We start from the raw sequence: 22,455 nt of genomic DNA on the forward strand, positions 1-22,455 counted from the left end.
CAGATAGTATTAGTTATTCTCTGTATGTGTTTGAAGTGTGCTGGTATAGCTTCTGTCTTCTGACGAACAGACAGATACTAGTAGTGTATGTGTTTGAAGTGTGCTGGTATAGCTTCTGTCTTCTGACGAACAGACAGATAGTGCTAGTTATTCTCTGTATGTGTTTGAAGTGTGCTGGTACAGCTTCTGTCTTCTGACGAACAGACAGATAGTGCTAGTTATTCTCTGTATGTGTTTGAAGTGTGCTGGTATAAGTTCTGTTTTCTGACGAACGGACAGACAGTGCTAGTTATTCTCTGTATGTGTTTGAAGTGTGCTGGTATTGCTTCTGTTTTCCGAGCTGACGAACAGAGAGATAGTGCTAGTTATTCTCTGTATATGTTTGAAGTGTGCTGGTATAAGTTCTGTTTTCTGACGAACGGACAGACAGTGCTAGTTATTCTCTGTATGTGTTTGAAGCCGTGTGCTGGTACAACTCAGAATCTGTTTTCTGACGAACAGACAGATACTAGTAGTGTTAATTATTCTCTGTATGTGTTTGAAGTGTGCTGGTATAGCTTCTGTTTTCTGACGAACAGACAGATAGTGTTAGTTATTCTCTGTATGTGTTTGAAGTGGGTTGATATATCTTCTGTTTCCTGACGAACAGACAGATAGTGTTAGTTATTCACCGTATGTGCTGAAGTGAGCTGGTATAGCTTCTGTTTTCTGACGAACTGGCAGTTAGACTGTAATCGTTGGGATGGGCATCAGCTGCCAATCCTTCAGTGCAATAAAAAAATATTAAAAAAATTGTCAATGCGGCTTTTCATGTACTAGGTTTTCCTTGTCAGATTTGTTTGAAATATTCCGGCTATGAACTGAAAATCTGCAATTTCATCTGTATCAGACATTTCCTCATAATGTTCAGTAACTTTTGTTTTCAACTAAACAAAAGGCCCAGGAGAAGTTACAACGTGAATCCGGACCATGTGACCCCTCAACCACCTCCTTGCCCCCTCTGCACGCTGTTTGATCTTCCCAGGACCCAGAAATACCCGGCTAACCCACTTCCCCAAATTCTGACGAAGCCGGAGTGACGTCGAGGCGAGATGGAGGGGAACAGACTGACGACCTGAAGTGGGCGGCAGAGAACAGAAGGAAGGCCCCATTGTGAAAAAGACATTGTCTGTGGAACAGACAGAACATCCACGTCTTAGGCCTGGGCTGGAGGCAGCGCGGTAACGTCGTTACACAACGCCAAGCAGCCACGGAAATTAAACACTGCGGTATTCGCATTTTAAAAAAAAAAGAAGAAAAAGAAAAGAAAAAAGAAAAAAAAAAGAAAAAAAGAGTACGCCAGTTATTCAGTTATTGAAAAGAAAAGTTTTGGGCAAACACACAGACACACACACAGAGGGTTACTTGTGATGGCATAGCTCCATGCTGTTGTGAAAGTTCAAACTGAACCACCAAATATTTCCCACAAAGTACCCCGTACCCTGAACACCACCCCTAATTTAATCAACAATTTTTCAGTACCAAACCTCAGTCCTTTGAAAATACATATAGACTGGGCAATGAAAAACTGTAGTTTAATATTAATCTTCATTGCGTCTTTTAAAATATCGAACAAGACGACTCTACGTTTACTTGACTGCTACATTTTCACCTGCAGATAACACATGAATAAATATCACAATCATTTGCAAAGAAATGACAGTATATAAAACTGTTTGGAAGATGTGTATTTTCGTTTAGAAGAACAAGGACTGGTGACTGTGAATGGAGAAGTATTACTGATTAAGTTTTCACATTAAATTTTATGTCATGCTGATAGTTCTCTAAAGCCGCAAAAAAGAGAAACACATACATAAAAATGTTCATGCTTTTCACACACACACACACACACAGAGAAAGAGAGAGAGAGAGAGAGAGAGAGAGAGAGAGAGAGAGAGAGAGAGAGAGAGAGAGAGAGAGAGGAGTTAGCTGGCTTTGTCAGCAGTATTTGAACCGAAATGAAAACCGTGAAATTCTCAGCGTAATGTGATACAGTTGCTGCGTGTATGCTGGCCTCGCCAATTGTTTCACATCAACTTTCCGCCAACATCTTAGGAGGAGCACCCGCCCCCAACACACACCTACACGCACGCATGCATGCATATACTAACGCACGCGCGCGCATACACGGACATACACAATGGGGGACTGATTGTCTGTAAACATAATTATATCAGTGACTGAGACAGACTGCCAGTCTTGTCGAGTTGGAAAGAGAGTTGTTCCAAGATAGACAGATTCTCAGCTGGTCCAGTCCACAGAAAGACTGACACGGAAAGACAGACATACAGACAGAAACGCTGTCACTCATGTCAACAGACACAGACAGACTGCCGACAGTCAAACGGGCACCAACACAGACCCAGACACAGAAATGAGGAGAAACAGGAGTATCACTCAATCTTGTTCACATCTCTCAAGAACATTCCCACACGGGATGACATGTCTGTCACTTTGCTGCGTCAGTACACACACACACACACACGCGCGCGCGCGCGCGCGCAACACACACACACGCACACACACACAACACACACACAGAGTGTTTTGTTTCACGACGCCCAGGCGAGAAACATTGAAGTGGGAGTGGGGAGGACGATGGTGAGGCCTGGGAAATGGTAGGGGGGGTGGGGTGGGGGTTACTGGGAGAGGCATGGGAGGGGAGGGTGGTATTTCCATGTCCGCCACGTCAGCAACAAGTACCGTGAAGTGAAGTGTGTGAAACAGGCAGACTGCACAATATAGTGCGCATGCGCGCACACACACACACATACACACACTTCCACACGGTTGCCGTTCACACAGTCTCCTCTCTCCACCCGCCACTCTCCACCTTCTCATCCTCACGTTCCACCCCTCTCTCTACCTTCCCTCCATTTCGCCTTGTTTCCGGCATTATTTCGTCTCCTTGCGTTCTTTGTGTCTGATATTTGACCGTTACGTGCTGGTTCTTCATTCTCTGTCTCAGTCCCTCTCTCTCTCTTGTGTCTCAGGTTGGTATGGTATGTGTATGAGGAAGACTCGAGGAAGTGGGGTTTGGAGCAGGGAATGTAAGGACAATGGAGGTAGGAAGAAGATTTGAGGAGTGGGGTCAGTTGTCAATGGAGGTAGGGGTGGGGAGTGGGGTCAGTTGTCAATGGAGGTAGGAAGAAGAATTGAGGGGTGGGGTCAGTTGTCAATGGAGGTAGGGGTGGGGTCAGTTGTCAATGGAAGTAGGAAGAATTGAGGGGTGGGGTCAGTTGTCAATGGAGGTAGGGGTGGGGGGTGGGGTCAGTTGTCAATGGAGGTAGGAAGAAGAATTGAGGGGTGGGGTCAGTTGTCAATGGAGGTAGGGGTGGGGGGTGGGGTCAGTTGTCAATGGAGGTAGGAAGAAGAATTGAGGAGTGGGGTCAGTTGTCAATGGAGGTAGGGGTGGGGAGTGGGGTCAGTTGTCAATGGAGGTAGGGGTGGGGAGTGGGGTCAGTTGTCAATGGAGGGCGGTAGATCCCACTCGGATCCACAGTTCACTGTGAAATGAAAGCAGGCAGGTTAAGATACTCAGTCAAAATGTCTGTGTGTCATTTTCATGTTCAGTGGGTCACTGCCACTTCATATCAAAAACGATATAATTAATGACTTAAAACATGTTGTTCGTATTAATTTCCTTGCCAATTCGCTGAGACAGACAGACAGACACACACAGAGAGAGAGAGACACAGAGAGAGAGAGAGAGAGAGAGAGAGACAGAGAGAGAGAGAGACAGAGAGAGAGAAAGAGAGACTGGGAGGGGGTTGGGGGGTGGGCAACAACCCTTCTCTTACAAAACTGATTCTCTCGCTCAAAAACCAGGAACGTTCACAGAAACCCCTCTCTCTCTCTCCATTGAAAGTTCAGTTTCTCGTATCAGTACAGCTCGTCTTTTTACTTCTTTGTGGAATTCCACAGAAAGGACGGAACCCCCATGAGTCCACGTTGCAAGGAGTGCAGTAACCCTACCCCTGTCTGAAGACGTGTTGCCTGCTACACCCCGAGAGGCGCACAGCAAACCACAAAACTGTGTTACCCAGTGCAAGAGTGCTGTTCCGTTCTGTGTCCCAGGTTTTCAGAATAACGACACACCACAGTGAGCAAGGATCTTTGGGAGAGAGAGAGAGAGAGAGAGAGAGAGAGAGAGGAGGGGGGGAAGAGGGGGAGGGGTAAATGAAGTGTTGAGTTCTGAAATAATGCCAAATGGAAAATAGCAATACACACAGACAATAATACTGTGCTCTCTCTCTCTCTCTCTCTCCAGTCAGTATGGCTCCATGTGTATAATGTACGGGTATGTGTGTGTGCAGGGGGATGAGTGTGGCCAGTAGGCTAGAGGGGTGAATGAGTGCATCAACGTGACTGACATTTGCTGTTTCAATGCTGATTCAGTCATTGGCACTTCATCTCCAGATACAAACCGGAAGAAAGGATTCAGAAATTTGAATGTCACAACCGAGAAAAGAACTTTTCATGACGTCATGACATGCAGACGACAGAAAGAGCACTGACACTGACAGACACTGAGTAACGAGATCTGATGACTCGTGACATGGGATTCCACCCATGTGGCCACTGTCGTTCAACTATCATGACGTAACAAAACATAATGGCACCAGATCCCACCGATTTGGCCTCTTCGCAAACTTATCCTGTCGTTCAACTATCGTGACATAACAAAACAGATACAATGGCACGAGATCCCACCTATTTGGCCACTTCGCACATCTACCTGGTTGATGCACCAAACTTTTCAAGGCTTTGAATGTTTTCTTCGTCAGTGTTTGCACGTTCCGTCATCATGAGGTAGGCCTACAGAATTATCCCATCCAGCTGCATAGTAGTAACCCTCCATGACTTCCACTCTACCATCTCCATAGGAGGAAGAATCATCAACAACTTGAGATTCGCAGATGACATAGATCTACTAGGAGGCAGCAACAAAGAACTACAAGACCTCACCAAGAGACTAGAAGGAAGAGCAGGTGCATACGGAATGGAAGTGAGCACCGAGAAAAGCAAAGTGTTGGTAAACAGCTCAACCAACACCCAAGCTCAAATCTTCATGAACGGACAACAACTTGAAGAAGTGGATGCTTTCAAATATCTCGGCACCACCCTCACAAACGACGGTCGCTCAACAACTGAAATAAAGATTAGGATAGCGATCGCAACATCAGCAATGGCTAAGCTCAGCAAGATTTGGAAGAGCAGAGAGATCAGCTTTCCAACAAAGATCAAACTGTACCGATCCCTGGTGCTATCCATACTGCTGTATGGATGTGAAAGTTGGACTTTAACAGCAGAGACTACTAGGAAAGTCCAGACGTTTGAGACAAAATGCTTCAGACGACTGCTTGGAATCTCATGGAAGGACAGAAAGACCAATGACTTTGTCAAGAGCCAAATAACTATGCTAGTGGGTCCACTGGAACCACTCTTAGCAGTGGTCAAAAGGAGGAAGCTGTCATGGTTCGGGCATGTGACACGCCACAATTCACTGCAAAAGACAGTTCTACAGGGAACGCTAGAGGGTGGTTGGCGAAGAGGGAGGCAAGCCAAATGCTGGATGGACAACATCAAGGAATGGACCAATATGGATAGCGCTACGCTGATACGACAGGCAGAAGATAGAACCGGATGGCGTCGTCTGACTACAGAATCGTCCCTCATGTCTCCTCTACGCCCATCCCGGGCAGGAGAATGAATGGAATGGAATGGAAACATGAGGAAGACGCTTTTGCTTCCTTTTGAAGGAAGGTCGTGAAATGCAGTCGGGCCTAGTTGGAGAACAAAGCTGGACCCTGATTGGTCAGTCGTAAATAGCAGTCGTTTCCTATGTCTGCTGCCGCGAACGCCAGGCTGCCGTCTGGTGGAGCGGATATTTAAACACATGCGAGTATCGGTCTAATTCATTTACTATATCAGACAAGACTGTGTATTTCATCAATTCAGGAATATTAAGATGTACACCCATGAATATTAAGATGTATGTTCTCTTTTGCTGTCTCATGTCTATTATCCAGTGTTTGCACACGGCATTTCCGTACGGAAAATGAGAAAGGCTAGAATTCGGAAGATCTAAATGTTTTCCATCTGTTAGACCATCCTGTCGCAGTTTCGTAGTTGTTATATAATGTGCGTTATGTGCAGTAGTCGGTCGCGGTTCGAGAAAAAAAAAAAAAAACCGTTCACACTACAAAGCTCACCGTCAGTTGAAGAGCATCTTGTTGACGAGTACGGAGTGGGTAGCATGGTCGGCTTGCAGCCTCTTTTCAAGCAGTGACTCATCTCCGTGGTCTCTCGTCGGCTCGACGAATGCGTGGACGAACCAGACTTCATCTTTTGCTGTAGTAGGTTTTGAGGTGTGAGTGAAGACTTGTCGTGGTTAGAGACAACCGTCCTGATATCAAGAATGCTGACAAAAACGGACGAATCTTGCCAGTTGTGACCAGTGAATACAGAAACGACCCGAGAAAAGCAGACGACAGTTATATGTACAGCAAGGAAGCAGCAGCCAATCAGAAATCGGTTTGTTTTCCCGGTCAATACGCAATTTGTCTTCAAAAGTAAAATCCACCAATATTTAATACTTTTTCGAAATATCTGGATTTAAAACATGTCGCCGGATAAACTATTGGCACTTAGTAATCTTTTTCTGCGCACTAACTTCCTTGTGTTTTTCCACTGCACAGTTAGATTTTTTTTTTAAATTTTTTTTATGCTCTTCCATTAGTTGCATGAGTTCAATGTGTTAAATACTTTTCTGATGATGGAAAACGTCAAACGTCAATTGTTAATTATAATTCATTTTCAGTTGGAAATAACGAACTTGTGTGAAGAGACAGAAAAACATGTAAGGTTTTTAGTACCGTAATTCAAACACCAAAATATATAGATAGGCTCCTCTTGATTTTTATTGAGTAATGGTCATTGAAGTCCAACAGCTTGTCTTTCTGTGGGGCACATATATCTCATATCCACAGCTTATTGAATGAAGACATTGCTCAAAAGCAAGTAGCCAATTTCTGTGGGTACACACACATCTCATATCCACAGCTTATTGAATGAAGACATTGCTCAAAAGCAAGTAGCCAATTTCTGTGGGGCACACACATCTACCAGAAAGCCATGAACTTTGTTACCTTTCTTGTGCACAAAGTGAAGACTCTGTTTTTGAACACCAAGATCTCTGAAGCTAAATCAAGCAAAGAATCATACTGCATAGCAAATAAGCTTTGTGGCAGAACAAAATCTTCTTTGCTTCCTTCAGTCTATCCATTTTCATTACTGCCCAGTGTCTTTTCAGATTTTTTCTGCTAAAAAATTGTTAACCTCAGGAAAGAATTGGATTCACATTCAGTTGTGTCACAACCCTTGGGAAAAGAATTTCAAGGTGTTCCTTTTGTTGCATTGACACCTGTTTCAGAGACAGATGTACTTTGTGTATTGAAAAAAGTCTGCTCCAAAAACATGACATGGACCCCCTTCCCACACCACTACTGTATGAGTGTTTGGATGTTGTTTTGCCTGCACTTACAAAAATTATAAATGATTCTTTAATTTCTGGTGTCTTCCCTGATGTATCCAAAACAGCACTTGTTAAGCTTCTGCTAAAGAAAGCCACTCTGGATCACAATGACCCCAAATGTTTTCACCTTGTATCCAACCTTGCTTTTGTGTCCAAAATTATTGAAAAAAAATGTTCTCTCCCAACTTTCAGACCATTTAGCATAAAACAACCTGTTCTCTTCTTTTCAGTCAGCACATAGGTCTGTCCATAGCACTGAAACTGCTTTGTTGGAAATAGTTAATGACCTGTTACTGTCTGTTGATGAAAGTAAACTGTCTGTGTTAACGTTGCTCGATCTGTCGGCTGCATTTGACACAATAGACCACAGTATACTCCTTTTCAGACCTGATCATGTTTTTGGGATTCACTCAACAATTCTGAGTTGGTTTTCTTCATACCTATCCAATGGCTTCCAGATTGTCTCCGTTAATAAATTTTAAGTCTGATCCAACTCTGATCTCCTATAGTGTGCCACAAGGGTCTGTCCTGGACCCATTCTGTTCGTTCTATACACTGCTCTTTCTGATGTCATTTCTGGTCATTCTGTTCTTCACCACTCTTTTGCTGATGATACTCAGCAACAAACGTCTGCAGAACCAAACCAAATACACAGTCTGATTGTGTCAATGCAGGATTGTATTCTCAATGTTAAATCCTGGATGACATTCAACAAACTAAAGTTAAATGTTGACAGAATTGAAGCTATGATTATTTCCCCTGCAAGAATGTCCACATCTACTTCTTTTCCTGCCTCTATTGTTGTTAGTGATGCCACAGTTCAGTTTTCTAAATCAGCAAGGAACCTTGGAGCCATTCTTTACTCAAACCTCAGCATGAATGCTCAGGTAGTAAATCGGATATGCATAGTAGATCCGTCAGTATCTTTCTGTTGAAACTACTAAAACTCTTATTTCTGCTTTTGTACTGTCATGAATCGACTACTGTCATTCTCTTCTCATAGGCTGTCCACACAATATCTTCAGCGAATTAAAAAACTTCAAAACAATGCTGCCTGTCTGACTCAGTCCCACACACTGATCACATTTCTCCTCACCTCTGCACTCTACATTGGCTCCCCATTGAAGTGAGAATTAAATACAAAGTTGTGTGTCTGCTATTCTGCTTTCCACTCCACAGGACCTACTTATTTTTCTGACCTTATCAGTGTTTACACTCCCACAAGAAATCTCTGCTTTTCCTCTGACTCTTACCTTCTGAAACTTCCTCATGTCAATACAAGAACCTATGGTGAACATTCATTCTTCTTTGCTGCTCCTCACATCTGGAACAGCCTTCCTCATCATATCCATGCATCTGATTATGTTTCTGCTTTTCGCTCATCACTAACTCCTCTTTTTAAAACCTATCTTTCAACACTCTCAGCTTCCTTGTTCTCCAACACCACCCATGTCAGCTCACTTTGGATGTATGTAGAGTGGGAAAGGGTGAGTGTGTGTGTGTGTGGGGGGGGGGGGGGGGGGGGGGGGGGGGGTTGAGAAAGAGTGGTCTTGAATGTTATGTAACTGTAATATTTTTCTTTCATGTAAAATGCCCCGAGCTCTTAGAGAGAAAGGGCGCTATATAAATTACATTATTATTACTATTATTATTATTCTCATGTCCACAGCTTATTGAATGAAGAGATTGCTCAAAAGTAAATTATCTCATGTTCTGATTTTGAATTGGGCTGCTGATATTGTTCTCTATGACCAGATGTGTAGTAATGCCAGGTCACATGACACAATATGCACGGCCCATTGCCTGATACCCACAGTTTGTGAATCCTGATGAAAATGCAGTTTGTGAAGCCTGATGAAAATGCAGTTTGTTGAATCCTGATGAAAATGCAGTTTATTTAAGCATATTGAAAATGCATTTTGTTGAAGCATATTGAAAATGCATTTTGTTGAAGCATATTGAAAATGCAGTTTGTTTAATGCAGTTTGTTTACGCATTATGAAAATGCAGTTTTTTTACGCATTAAGGTAAAAATGCAGTTTGTTAAACCATGTTGAAAATGCAGTTTGTTAAACCATGTTGAAAATGCAGTTTGTTGAAGCAAAAATGCAGTATGTTCAAATATGTTAAAAACCAAAGCATGCCTTCCAAAGCTGAAAATACACTTGAAATAGTTTCACAATTTTCTCCTGACAACAGTATATTAAAAAAGATGACAAATCGCTATTCTGAAATTGCCATGTGACATCATCTTCAGCAGACAGTTGAAGAGTATTAGGGAAGAGTATGAAATCAGTAAACAGAAAGGATGAGGCATGTGTGCATTGGACACACCCTGCAGAAACTGGCATCTGACACACTGCTTCACAGCTTTTGACACACCCTGCAGAAACTGGCATCTGACACCCTGCTTTACAGCTTTTGACACACCCTGCAGAAACTGGCATCTGACACCCTGCTTTACAGCATTGGACACACCCTGCAGAAACTGGCATCTGACACCCTGCTTCACAGCTTTTGACACACCCTGCAGAAACTGGCATCTGACACCCAGCTTTACAGCTTTTGACACACCCTACAGAAACTGGCATCTGACACCCAGCTTTACAGCTTTTGACACACCCTACAGAAACTGGCATCTGACACCCAGCTTTACAGCTTTTGACATCCCCTGCAGAAACTGGCATCTGACACCCTGCTTCACAGCATTGGACACACCCTGCAGAAACTGGCATCTGACACACTGCTTCACAGCTTTTGACACATACTGCAGAAACTGGCATCTGACACACTGCTTTACAGCATTGGACACACCCTGCAGAAACTGGCATCTGACACCCTGCTTCACAGCATTGGACACATCCTGCAGAAACTGGCATCTGACACCCTGCTTTACAGCATTGGACACACCCTGCAGAAACTGGCATCTGACACACTGCTTTACAGCATTGGACACACCCTGCAGAAACTGGCATCTGACACACTGCTTTACAGCTTTTGACACATACTGCAGAAACCGGCATCTGACACCCTGCTTTACAGCATTGGACACACCCTGCAGAAACTGGCATCTGACACCCTGCTTCACAGCTTTTGACACACCCTGCAGAAACTGGCATCTGACACACTGCTTTACAGCTTTTGACACACCCTGCAGAAACTGGCATCTGACACACTGCTTCACAGCATTGGACACACCCTGCAGAAACTGGCATCTGACACACTGCTTTACAGCTTTTGACACATTCTGCAGAAACTGGCATCTGACACACTGCTTCACAGCATTGGACACACCCTGCAGAAACTGGCATCTGACACACTGCTTTACAGCTTTTGACACACCCTGCAGAAACTGGCATCTGACATACTGCTTCACAGCTTTTGACTCATTCTGCAGAAACTGGCATCTGACACACTGCTTTACAGCTTTTGACACAATCCCTGGCCAACTGGAAATATTGCCAACTGAGGAACACCTGGCGCTATGACCTACAGAACTACACCCAGCAGATGGGACACACACACACACACACACTGTGACTCAGTAACAGCCAAACAAATTTATTGAAAACCACATGCACAAAGGCCTTCAGAGCAACACAGATAACATCATTATATGAAACAAAATTGAAACAATGGCAGATCATTCCCTCAAGCACTGTAGAATATGATTTGTGGTCACATCCTCACAGACATGTAGTTATGAACAAGCACTGTAGAATATGATTTGTGGTCACATCCTCACAGACATATAGTTATGAACTCTCACTGAGACAGCGTTCAGCAATCCATCTTGCAAGGCAGGTAAATAATTAGAGATATACTACAGTACGACCATGTCAATGAAGAATAACAATATTTTGATTGTTCTGATCAGTGCAGCTGAAAATATAATATGTTTGTGTGTATGCAAATATGAAACAATAAGTGGGAAATAGAGTGAGAAATTAAAACACCATTTGCTGAGCTTTTTTATTTATTAGTTTTGAATATTTTTCTTTACATAATTTTTGGCCAGACCAAAGAAAGCAACATTTTCAAAGAAGCCTCAAAACAATAGAAGTTTCTCTTCTTTTCCACAAGAATGTCAAATGGGAGAACAAGGAGCACAACACTTGTGGCTTTTCCTTGTCACAAGCATGGTTAACAACACACAGGCATGGTCAGGGTGGGATTTCTGACAGTCCCAGAAGTTATAATTTTAACATTTATATGAAAAGACCTCACCCCAAACCCCCAATAAAAAGAACAACAAAACCAACACACAAACCCCCTCCCCCAAAAAAACCCAAAGCAGAATTCAGGCAGACACAGAAGCCAGCCATATACATGTATATGTTGTACCATGTCTCTGCTGTCAGACAAAACAGACCACGACACACAAGCTGTAATACATCACTCAGCAAGTAGACAACCACCCAGCCACTTTGTGATGCATAGTGAAAGGACCTGTGACACACACACAGAAAGCAGTGTATGTCTTCATTCAGACATCATTTTGACTCAGCTCTGAGAAAAGGACCTGGGACACACACACAGAAAGCAGTGTATGTCTTCATTCAGACATCATTTTGACTCAGCTCTGAGAAAAGGACCTGGGACACACACACAGAAAGCAGTGTATGTCTTCATTCAGACATCATTTTGACTCAGCTCTGAGGACTTTTGGTTTTTGTCCAGCAGTCTGCAGTCTGGAGTCTCCCTCAGTTTTGATTTCAGTCCCTTGCATTTCATTATCTCCACCAACCACTGTGAGAAACAAAATGCTTTTCATTATCTCCACCAACCACTGTGAGAAACAAAATGCTTTTCATTATCTCCACCAACCACTGTAAGAAACAAAATGCTTTTCATTGTCTCCACCAACCACTGTGAGAAAATGCTTTTCATTCTCTCCACCAACCACTGTGAGAAACAAAATGCTTTTCATTATCTCTACCGACCATTTCATTATCTCCATCAAACACTATGAGAAAGAAAATGCTTTATATTATCTCCATCAAACACTATGAGAAAGAAAATGCTTTACATTATCTCCATCAAACACTATGAGAAACAAAATGCTTTTCATTATCTCCACTGACCATTTCATTATCTCCACCAAGCACTATGAGAAACAAAATGCTTTTCATTATCTCCACCAAGCACTATGAGAAACAAAATGCTTTTCATTATCTCCACCAAGCACTATGAGAAATGAGAAACAAAATGCTTTTCATTATCTCCACCAACCACTGTGAGAAACAAAATGCTTTTCATTATCTCCACCAACCACTATGAGAAACAAAATGCAAAATCCACAACCGGTCTCCTTCAATCAGCAATTCTTACATTTGTTTCCTTCATAGTGACCTGAAAGTAATCAGATGTAATGAGATGCAATGTGTGTGTGTGTGTGTGTGTGTGTGTGCGCGCACGTGTGCATGCATGCGATTGTGTGAATTTGTGTAGTATGTGTTTCTCCTAGGTATCAAATTTAGTAGACAGCACTTTTTATAAAGCTAAAAAAATGATTTATGATCAGGCTAAAAAAAGCTGGGGTTTTTTGTTTTTGTTTTGCTTCAGTCAGCCAAAAATCAAGATATACCTGTACATACTGTCCTTGACATGTAACAGTCTTCCAGTGTTCATACTTTGTTGTATGGGGTTATGAAAATGTGATTATACTTGAAAATTTTTAACTGAAACAGTTGAAATGCTTGTTCAAAGTGAACAGGAACACCATGACCCATGGAGAAACCAGTAAGTATATAAGTGAAGATGAGATCAGGTTGACTTTGGACTGGCTCAGTGTTAATGAACACAGAAAAATGTTCTGGAAAAACATACTTTATATTATTTTATTTATATAGAAATGTATATTCATTCCTCAAAATGGAAGAGTAATATCAGACAACTTTTAACAGAAACATGGTATAACATTTTAGGAGGCTCAATCCTTAGAGAGGGAATCTTTCTGCAAGAATGTCAACATAGCGTTGGAAGATAATTTTCAAAATTTCTGGAGACTTGCTCTTGAGGCGAGTTATATATGCTTGTTCCATCAAAATTTGAAAAGTGATTTTGATAGAGAAAAATAGAGAAGTCAAATGACTGATAATTATCTTATTAGCTTCTTCAAAATTCTTAGTAGTAATCATAAGTTGGAAACAGAAAAATTTTAATAGGGAGACACAATAGCATACCATGAGAGTTATGGTTATGTAAGGTTTCTAACATGTCTGTTATTGGGGATGAGTTTCAGTTGGGAATGCCCCAAGTATGATAAATTGCCAAAAAGATGTGCCTGAAAAATATTTCTCTGAAATTGTTTTTTGTTTGTAATATGTTCAAAGGAGGCAAATCACACACACATCACACACTGTCACATACCATCACACCATTACACACCACACACACATCACACACTGTCACATATCATCACACCATTACACATCACACACTGTCACATACCATCACACCACACACACATCACACACTGTCACATACCATCACACCATTACACACCACACACTGTCACATACCATCACACCATTACACATCACACACTGTCACATACCATCACGCCATTACACACCACACACTGTCACATACCATCACAAACCACACACACACACCACACACTGTCACATACCATCACAAACCACACACACATCACACACTGTCACATACCATCACACCATTACACACCACACACACACACCACACGCTGTCACATACCATCACACCATTACACACCACACACTGTCACATACCATCACACCATTACACACTGTCACATACCATCACACACCACACACTGTCACATACCATCACACCATTACACATCACACACTGTCACATACCATCACACCATTACACACCACACACTGTCACATACCATCACACCATTACACACCACACACTGTCACATACCATCACACCATTACACACCACACACATCACACACTGTCACATACCATCACACCATTACACACCACACACTGTCACACACTGTCACATACCATCACACCATTACACACCACACACTGTCACACACATCACACACTGTCACATACCATCACACCATTACACACCACACACTGTCACATACCATCACAAAACACACACACACACCACACACTGTCACATACCATCACAAACCACACACACACATCACACACTGTCACATACCATCACACCATTACACACCACACACACATCACACACACATCACACACACTGTCACATACCATCACACACACACACACCACACACTGTCACATACCATCACACCACACACTGTCACATACCATCACACCATTACACACCACACACATCACACACTGTCACATACCATCACACCATTACACATCACACACTGTCACATACCATCACACCATTACACACCACACACTGTCACATACCATCACACCATTACACACCACACACTGTCACATACCATCACACCATTACACACCACACACACACATCACACACTGTCACATACCATCACACCATTAAACACCACACACTGTCACATACCATCACACCATTACACATCACACACTGTCATATACCATCATACCTTTACACACCACACACATCACACACTGTCACATACCATCACACCATTACACACCACACACTCACATACCATCACACATCACACACTGTCACATACCATCACACATCACACACTGTCACATACCAACACACATCTCACACTGTCACATACCATCACACCATTACACACCACACACTGTCACATACCATCACACCATTACACACCACACACACACATCACACACTGTCACATACCATCACACCATTACACATCACACACTGTCACATACCATCACACCATTACACATCACACACTGTCACATACCATCACATAATTACAGACTAAACACTGTCACATACCATCACACTATTACACACCACACACATCACGCATTCACATACCATCACACCATTACACACCACACACATCACGCAGTCACATACCATCACACCATTACACACATCACACACTGTCACATACCATCACCATTACACACCATCAATACATACACAACTCTGTCAAACAGTGATCATGTGACCTCCAATGTCACTGTGTCAGTGATCCTACATGAACATCAACACTGAACCTCACACAAGGAATCTTGCAGATAAGCCTTTATTGGAATCATTTTGTGAGCTATGGACACAAATAGAACATTTTCCATCAACCAGCACTACACATGGAATACCTTCCATCAACCAATACATGCAGGTGTCAGTGACATGCTCCATGAACTGTGACTCTCTTTTAGGAAACCGAGCAAACTGCATAAAGCGCGTAACAAACAGTCTGTAGTAACGGCAGTAATATTCTATATATACTTCTATAATAACTGCATCAATATTGTATGATTCAATAATAACTGCTGTAACTGCAGTAATATTCTATAATTGTGTAATTAGTGATGTAATATTTTGTAATACCAGCTGTGTGCATACCAGTGTTCAGTTAAAACAGCTTTCTTTCTGTGTGTACAGATATAAGTCTGTTTTGTTTCACTGATCTTTGTGTAAAGCTGACTGAGGAAATGTATTTTGAAATTTGTCACAGACACCTGTAAGCCGTGTTGATGGCAGACAGCTGACAGGGAATGGAATCTGAAATATGCTTCAAACACCTGTAAGTTGTGCTGTGTCAGAGTTCAAAGAAGGAAAGTGCTGCTGTCAGTGGACTCAGAGACTGGTGAGGAACTGTTCGTCCAGCGAGGGAATGGTGGTCAGCTTGACGCCCAGGCTGAAAGACACACAAAGTCATGTCACACACACACTGGGAAGGGTCGTCACAGTCACCACCGTCACTGACATCATTCACCACTGTTACTGTCACCACTGTGACCTCCGTCACTGTCATCATTCACCACTGTCGTAACTGTCACTGTTGCCTCCGTCACTGACATCATTCACCACTGTTACAGTCATCACTGTCATCATTCAACACTGTCGTAACTGTCACCTCCATCACTGTCATCATTCACCACCTACACCCACAGTGTTCTTCTTCAACACACCATGTGCACCCCCTACACCCACAGTGTTCTTCTTCAACACACCATGTGCACCCCCTACACCCACAGTGTTTTTAACACACCATGTGCACCCCCTACACCCACAGTGTACTTCAACACACCATGTGCACCCCTTTCACCCACAGTGTTCTTCAACACACCATGTGCACCCCCTACACCCACAGTGTTCTTCAACACACCATGTGCACTCCCTACACCCACAGTGTACTTCAACACACCATGTGCACCCCCTACACCCACAGTGTTCTTCAACACACCATGTGCACCCCCTACACCCACAGTGTACTTCAACACACCATGTGCACCCCCTACACCCACAGTGTTCTTCAACACACCATGTGCACTCCCTACACCCACAGTGTACTTCAACACACCATGTGCACCCCCTACACCCACAGTGTACTTCAACACACCATGTGCACCCCCTACACCCACAGTGTACTTCAACACACCATGTGCACCCCCTACACCCACAGTGTTCTTCAACACACCATGTGCACCCCCTACACCCACAGTGTACTTCAACACACCATGTGCACCCCTTACACCCACAGTGTTCTTCAACACACCATGTGCACCCCTTACACCCACAGTGTTCTTCAACACACCATGTGCACCCCTTACACCCACAGTGTACTTCAACACACCATGTGCACCCCCTACACCCACAGTGTTCTTCAACACACCATGTGCACCCCTTACACCCACAGTGTACTTCAACACAACATGTGCACCCCCTATACCCACAGTGTCCTTCTTCAACACACCATGTTCACTCCCTACACCCACAGTGTTCTTCAACACACCATGTGCACCCCTTACACCCACAGTGTTCTTCAACACACCATGTGCACCCCCTACACCCACAGTGTTCTTCAACACACCATGTGCACCCCCTACACCCACAGTGTTCTTCAACACACCATGCGCACCCCCTACACCCACAGTGTACTTCTTCAACACACCATGTGTACCCCTTACACCCACAGTGTTCTTCTTCAACACACCATGTGCACCCCCTACACCCACAGTGTTCTTCTTCAACACACCATGTGCACCCCCTACACCCACAGTGTACTTCAACACACCATGTGCACCCCTTTCACCCACAGTGTTCTTCAACACACCATGTGCACCCCCTACACCCACAGTGTTCTTCAACACACCATGTGCACTCCCTACACCCACAGTGTACTTCAACACACCATGTGCACCCCCTACACCCACAGTGTTCTTCAACACACCATGTGCACCCCCTACACCCACAGTGTACTTCAACACACCATGTGCACCCCTTACACCCACAGTGTTCTTCAACACACCATGTGCACCCCTTACACCCACAGTGTACTTCAACACACCATGTGCACCCCCTACACCCACAGTGTTCTTCAACACACCATGTGCACCCCTTACACCCACAGTGTACTTCAACACAACATGTGCACCCCCTATACCCACAGTGTCCTTCTTCAACACACCATGTTCACTCCCTACACCCACAGCGTTCTTCAACACACCATGTGCACCCCTTACACCCACAGTGTTCTTCAACACACCATGTGCACCCCCTACACCCACAGTGTTCTTCAACACACCATGTGCACTCCCTACACCCACAGTGTACTTCAACACACCATGTGCACCCCTACACCCACAGTGTTCTTCAACACACCATGTGCACCCCCTACACCCACAGTGTTCTTCAACACACCATGTGCACCCCCTACACCCACAGTGTTTTTAACACACCATGTGCACCCCCTACACCCACAGTGTTCTTCTTCAACACACCATGTGCACCCCCTACACCCACAGTGTTCTTCTTCAACACACCATGTGCACCTCCTACACCCACAGTGTTCTTCTTCAACACACCATGTGCACCCCCTACACCCACAGTGTACTTCAACACACCATGTGCACCCCTTACACCCACAGTGTACTTCAACACACCATGTGCACCCCCTACACCCACAGTGTTCTTCTTCAACACACCATGTGCACCCCTTACACCCACAGTGTACTTCAACACACCATGTGCACCCCCTACACCCACAGTGTTCTTCTTCAACACACCATGTGCACCCCCTACACCCACAGTGTACTTCAACACACCATGTGCACCCCTTACACCCACAGTGTACTTCAACACACCATGTGCACCCCCTACACCCACAGTGTTCTTCTTCAACACACCATGTGCACCCCTTACACCCACAGTGTTCTTCAACACACCATGTGCACCCCTTACACCCACAGTGTACTTCAACACACCATGTGCACCCCCTACACCCACAGTGTTCTTCAACACACCATGTGCACCCCCTACACCCACAGTGTACTTCAACACACCATGTGCACCCCTACACCCACAGTGTTCTTCAACACACCATGTGCACCCCCTACACCCACAGTGTTCTTCAACACACCATGTGCACCCCCTACACCCACAGTGTTTTTAACACACCATGTGCACCCCCTACACCCACAGTGTTCTTCTTCAACACACCATGTGCACCCCCTACACCCACAGTGTTCTTCTTCAACACACCATGTGCACCTCCTACACCCACAGTGTTCTTCTTCAACACACCATGTGCACCTCCTACACCCACAGTGTTCTTCTTCAACACACCATGTGCACCCCCTACACCCACAGTGTTCTTCAACACACCATGTGCACCCCCTACACCCACAGTGTTCTTCTTCAACACACCATGTGCACCCCCTACACCCACAGTGTTCTTCTTCAACACACCATGTGCACCCCCTACACCCACAGTGTTTTTAACACACCATGTGCACCCCCTACACCCACAGTGTACTTCAACACACCATGTGCACCCCCTACACCCACAGTGTTCTTCAACACACCATGTGCACCCCTTTCACCCACAGTGTTCTTCTTCAACACACCATGTGCACCCCCTACACCCACAGTGTACTTCAACACACCATGTGCACCCCCTACACCCACAGTGTACTTCAACACAACATGTGCACCCCCTACACCCACAGTGTACTTCAACACACCATGTGCACCCCCTACACCCACAGTGTACTTCAACACACCATGTGCACCCCCTACACCCACAGTGTACTTCAACACACCATGTGCACCCCCTACACCCACAGTGTTCTTCAACACACCATGTGCACCCCTTTCACCCACAGTGTTCTTCTTCAACACACCATGTGCACCCCCTACACCCACAGTGTACTTCAACACACCATGTGCACCCCTTTCACCCACAGTGTTCTTCTTCAACACACCATGTGCACCCCTTACACCCACAGTGTACTTCAACACACCATGTGCACCCCTTACACCCACAGTGTACTTCAACACACCATGTGCACCCCCTACACCCACAGTGTACTTCAACACACCATGTGCACCCCCTACACCCACAGTGTACTTCAACACACCATGTGCACCCCTTACACCCACAGTGTTCTTCAACACACCATGTGCACCCCCTACACCCAAAGTGTTCTTTAACACACCATGTGCACCCCCTACACCCACAGTGTACTTCAACACACCATGTGCACCCCCTACACCCACAGTGTACTTCAACACACCATGTGCACCCCCTACACCCACAGTGTTTTTTTTTTTTTTTTTTTTTTTTTTTTTTTTTTTTTTAGGAGAAATCAGTGGATGCGTAAAATTTCTGCAAATGAGCAGGATAGTCTCAGCATCCTTGGAAGGTTCTTTCCCACATTTTTTTTTTTTTTTTTTTTTTTTTTTTTTTTTTTTTTTTGTTCTCTCTCTTTTTCTTCTTTTTTTTTTTTTTTTTTTTTTTCTTTCTTTACGTTCCTTCCATCATCATTTTTCTCCTTTCTGTTGTCTTTTTTTCTCTTTCTTTTTTTTTTTCTTCTTCTCTCATCTCTTTATTCTTTCTCTCTCTCTCTCTCTTTCTTCCCCCTGTAATCTGTCTTCTTACCATTGTCATGCTCAAACATTGTCAAGGTCATGCAACATATAAAATCACATACAGGGTGGTTTCGTGCACAATGTCTAAAAGAGGCGAGGTAGACACGATCTCATTCTCTCTCTCTCTCTCTTTCTCTCTCTGTGGAGGCATTAGCTTTATGGAACGTCTTTAAATGTACACATTTAAATTGACCACTTGAGTTTTTTTTTTATGGATCCGTATAAGTGCTCAGGTATATTGGTAGACATAGATCACATCTTACGTAATTTGAGCTCGGTTTCAAAGATAAGATACAGATTCTTACACTTACCATATTTGAATTTAGAAATAGACAGTTTTGCTATCAACAAAGTCGTGTTGATTTTTTTTCTCTTTTCATGATCTGGGATATCCATTTTCGTTGTACCAAACAACGCTACTTTTTCATTCATAGGGATCAGTGTATTGTAACGGGAGAGAATGAACTGTTTCACATGTTTCCAAAAGTCAGATAGTTTGGGGCAAGAGTAAAAGGCGTGTTCAATGTAATCAGTGTCTTGACACCAGTTGCAGGTGTTTGTGTTTGACACCCCCATTTTTGCAAGCAGAATATTCGTTGGGTAAATGTTATGGATAAATTTGAAGTGGAGTATTCTCAGACGGGATTCATTTGTGCATTCATAAGCTAGGTTGAAATAGTCTTTGATATTGATGTCTAGTTTGCGCTTCCAAAATTGTGTTGCACATATTTCATGGTTTTGTTTGAGGGCAAAGTGTTTTCGGATTTGTTTGTTAGATAACGTAGTGAGGTATCCCTCTGTTGTTGCAATGTCTTTGGGGGTATCCTCTTTGTGGGCATCGTTGGATAGATGCTGTTTCCATTGTTCTGGTATTGCGTTTATGATGGCATTGTATTCGAAAAGAAGGCCCGGGTCAGTGCCCAGTTTGCGTTCTACTTCTTCGTATGTCATTACATTTCCATGCTGCCAAAGATCCTGCACGATAAGAATGCCTTTTTTGCTCCATTTGGGAAAGTGTAACACATTACCTTTGTATTTTACATTTTTGTTGTTCCATAGCGGTTCCGTTTTTATATTTTCTATCGGTCTGTCTTTGTTGAGAACGGCAACTGCTTTTATTACCTCTCTCCAGAAGAATGACTTAACATTTTTCAGCTTTTTGATGTCTTTAGGTAAGATATTACAGCTAAAACTGCAATAACTGTCCTTGAAAGGTGACATATTTTGTCTTGCAAGAATGCTCCAATGCGCTTTTGTCTCTCTGAGGAGTCTAGCTGCCCATTTGATCAGGAACATTTGCTGCTGGTGTTCGATGTTGATCATATTCAAGCCACCATCTTCTTTGTCAAGGCTGAGGACTCCTCTTTTTATTTTTTCAAAAGCTTTTTTATTATTAAACTTTTTTTTCCACAAAAACCTGTACATAAGTGTGTTAATGGTGCTGAGGATATTGACTGGTAAAACCGATACTTGCAGGACGTGTGAGAACTGTGACAACAAAAACGTCTTTGCCAAGATAACCTTACCGTATAGTGATGGGTTTCTTCGTTCCCATCGTTTAATCAACTTAGTTATTTTTTCGATTTTAGATTTCCAGTTTTCTTCCAGTTCCGAAATTTCTTTGTCTGCTGAGAAATATATCCCCAGAATTTTCAGCCTGTCAGGTCTTATGGGAATGCTATTTATGTCGCCTGTTTCATGCTTTCTTGACCCCAGCCACATTCCCTCTGATTTACTTTTATTTAATTTCAGACCTGAGTATTCTTCAAACTGAGATACAATGTCTGTAGCTATCCGAATGTCCTGTTCATTTTTTAGAGTTAATGTTGTATCATCTGCAAACTGTTTTATTTTAGAGGTGTTGC

At 43.5% G+C, this 22,455-nt stretch overlaps 1 protein-coding gene across 1 annotated transcript in view; it reads right to left on the reverse strand.

Annotated features, from left to right (window-relative positions):
* Positions 1-15,718: 15,718 nt before the first annotated feature.
* The window catches only part of LOC143276302 (uncharacterized protein C05D11.1-like), a 97,688-nt gene continuing 90,951 nt past the window's right edge, over positions 15,719-22,455 (reverse strand). The window contains exon 23 of the mRNA XM_076580807.1: positions 15,719-16,355. Coding sequence (XP_076436922.1) covers positions 16,295-16,355 — 61 coding nt within the window. The 3' untranslated portion in view covers positions 15,719-16,294. The remainder of the gene's footprint in view (positions 16,356-22,455) is intronic.

Source organism: Babylonia areolata, chromosome 31 (genome assembly GCF_041734735.1).
Source record: "Babylonia areolata isolate BAREFJ2019XMU chromosome 31, ASM4173473v1, whole genome shotgun sequence".
In the NCBI taxonomy this organism is placed as follows: Eukaryota; Metazoa; Mollusca; class Gastropoda; order Neogastropoda; family Buccinidae; genus Babylonia; species Babylonia areolata.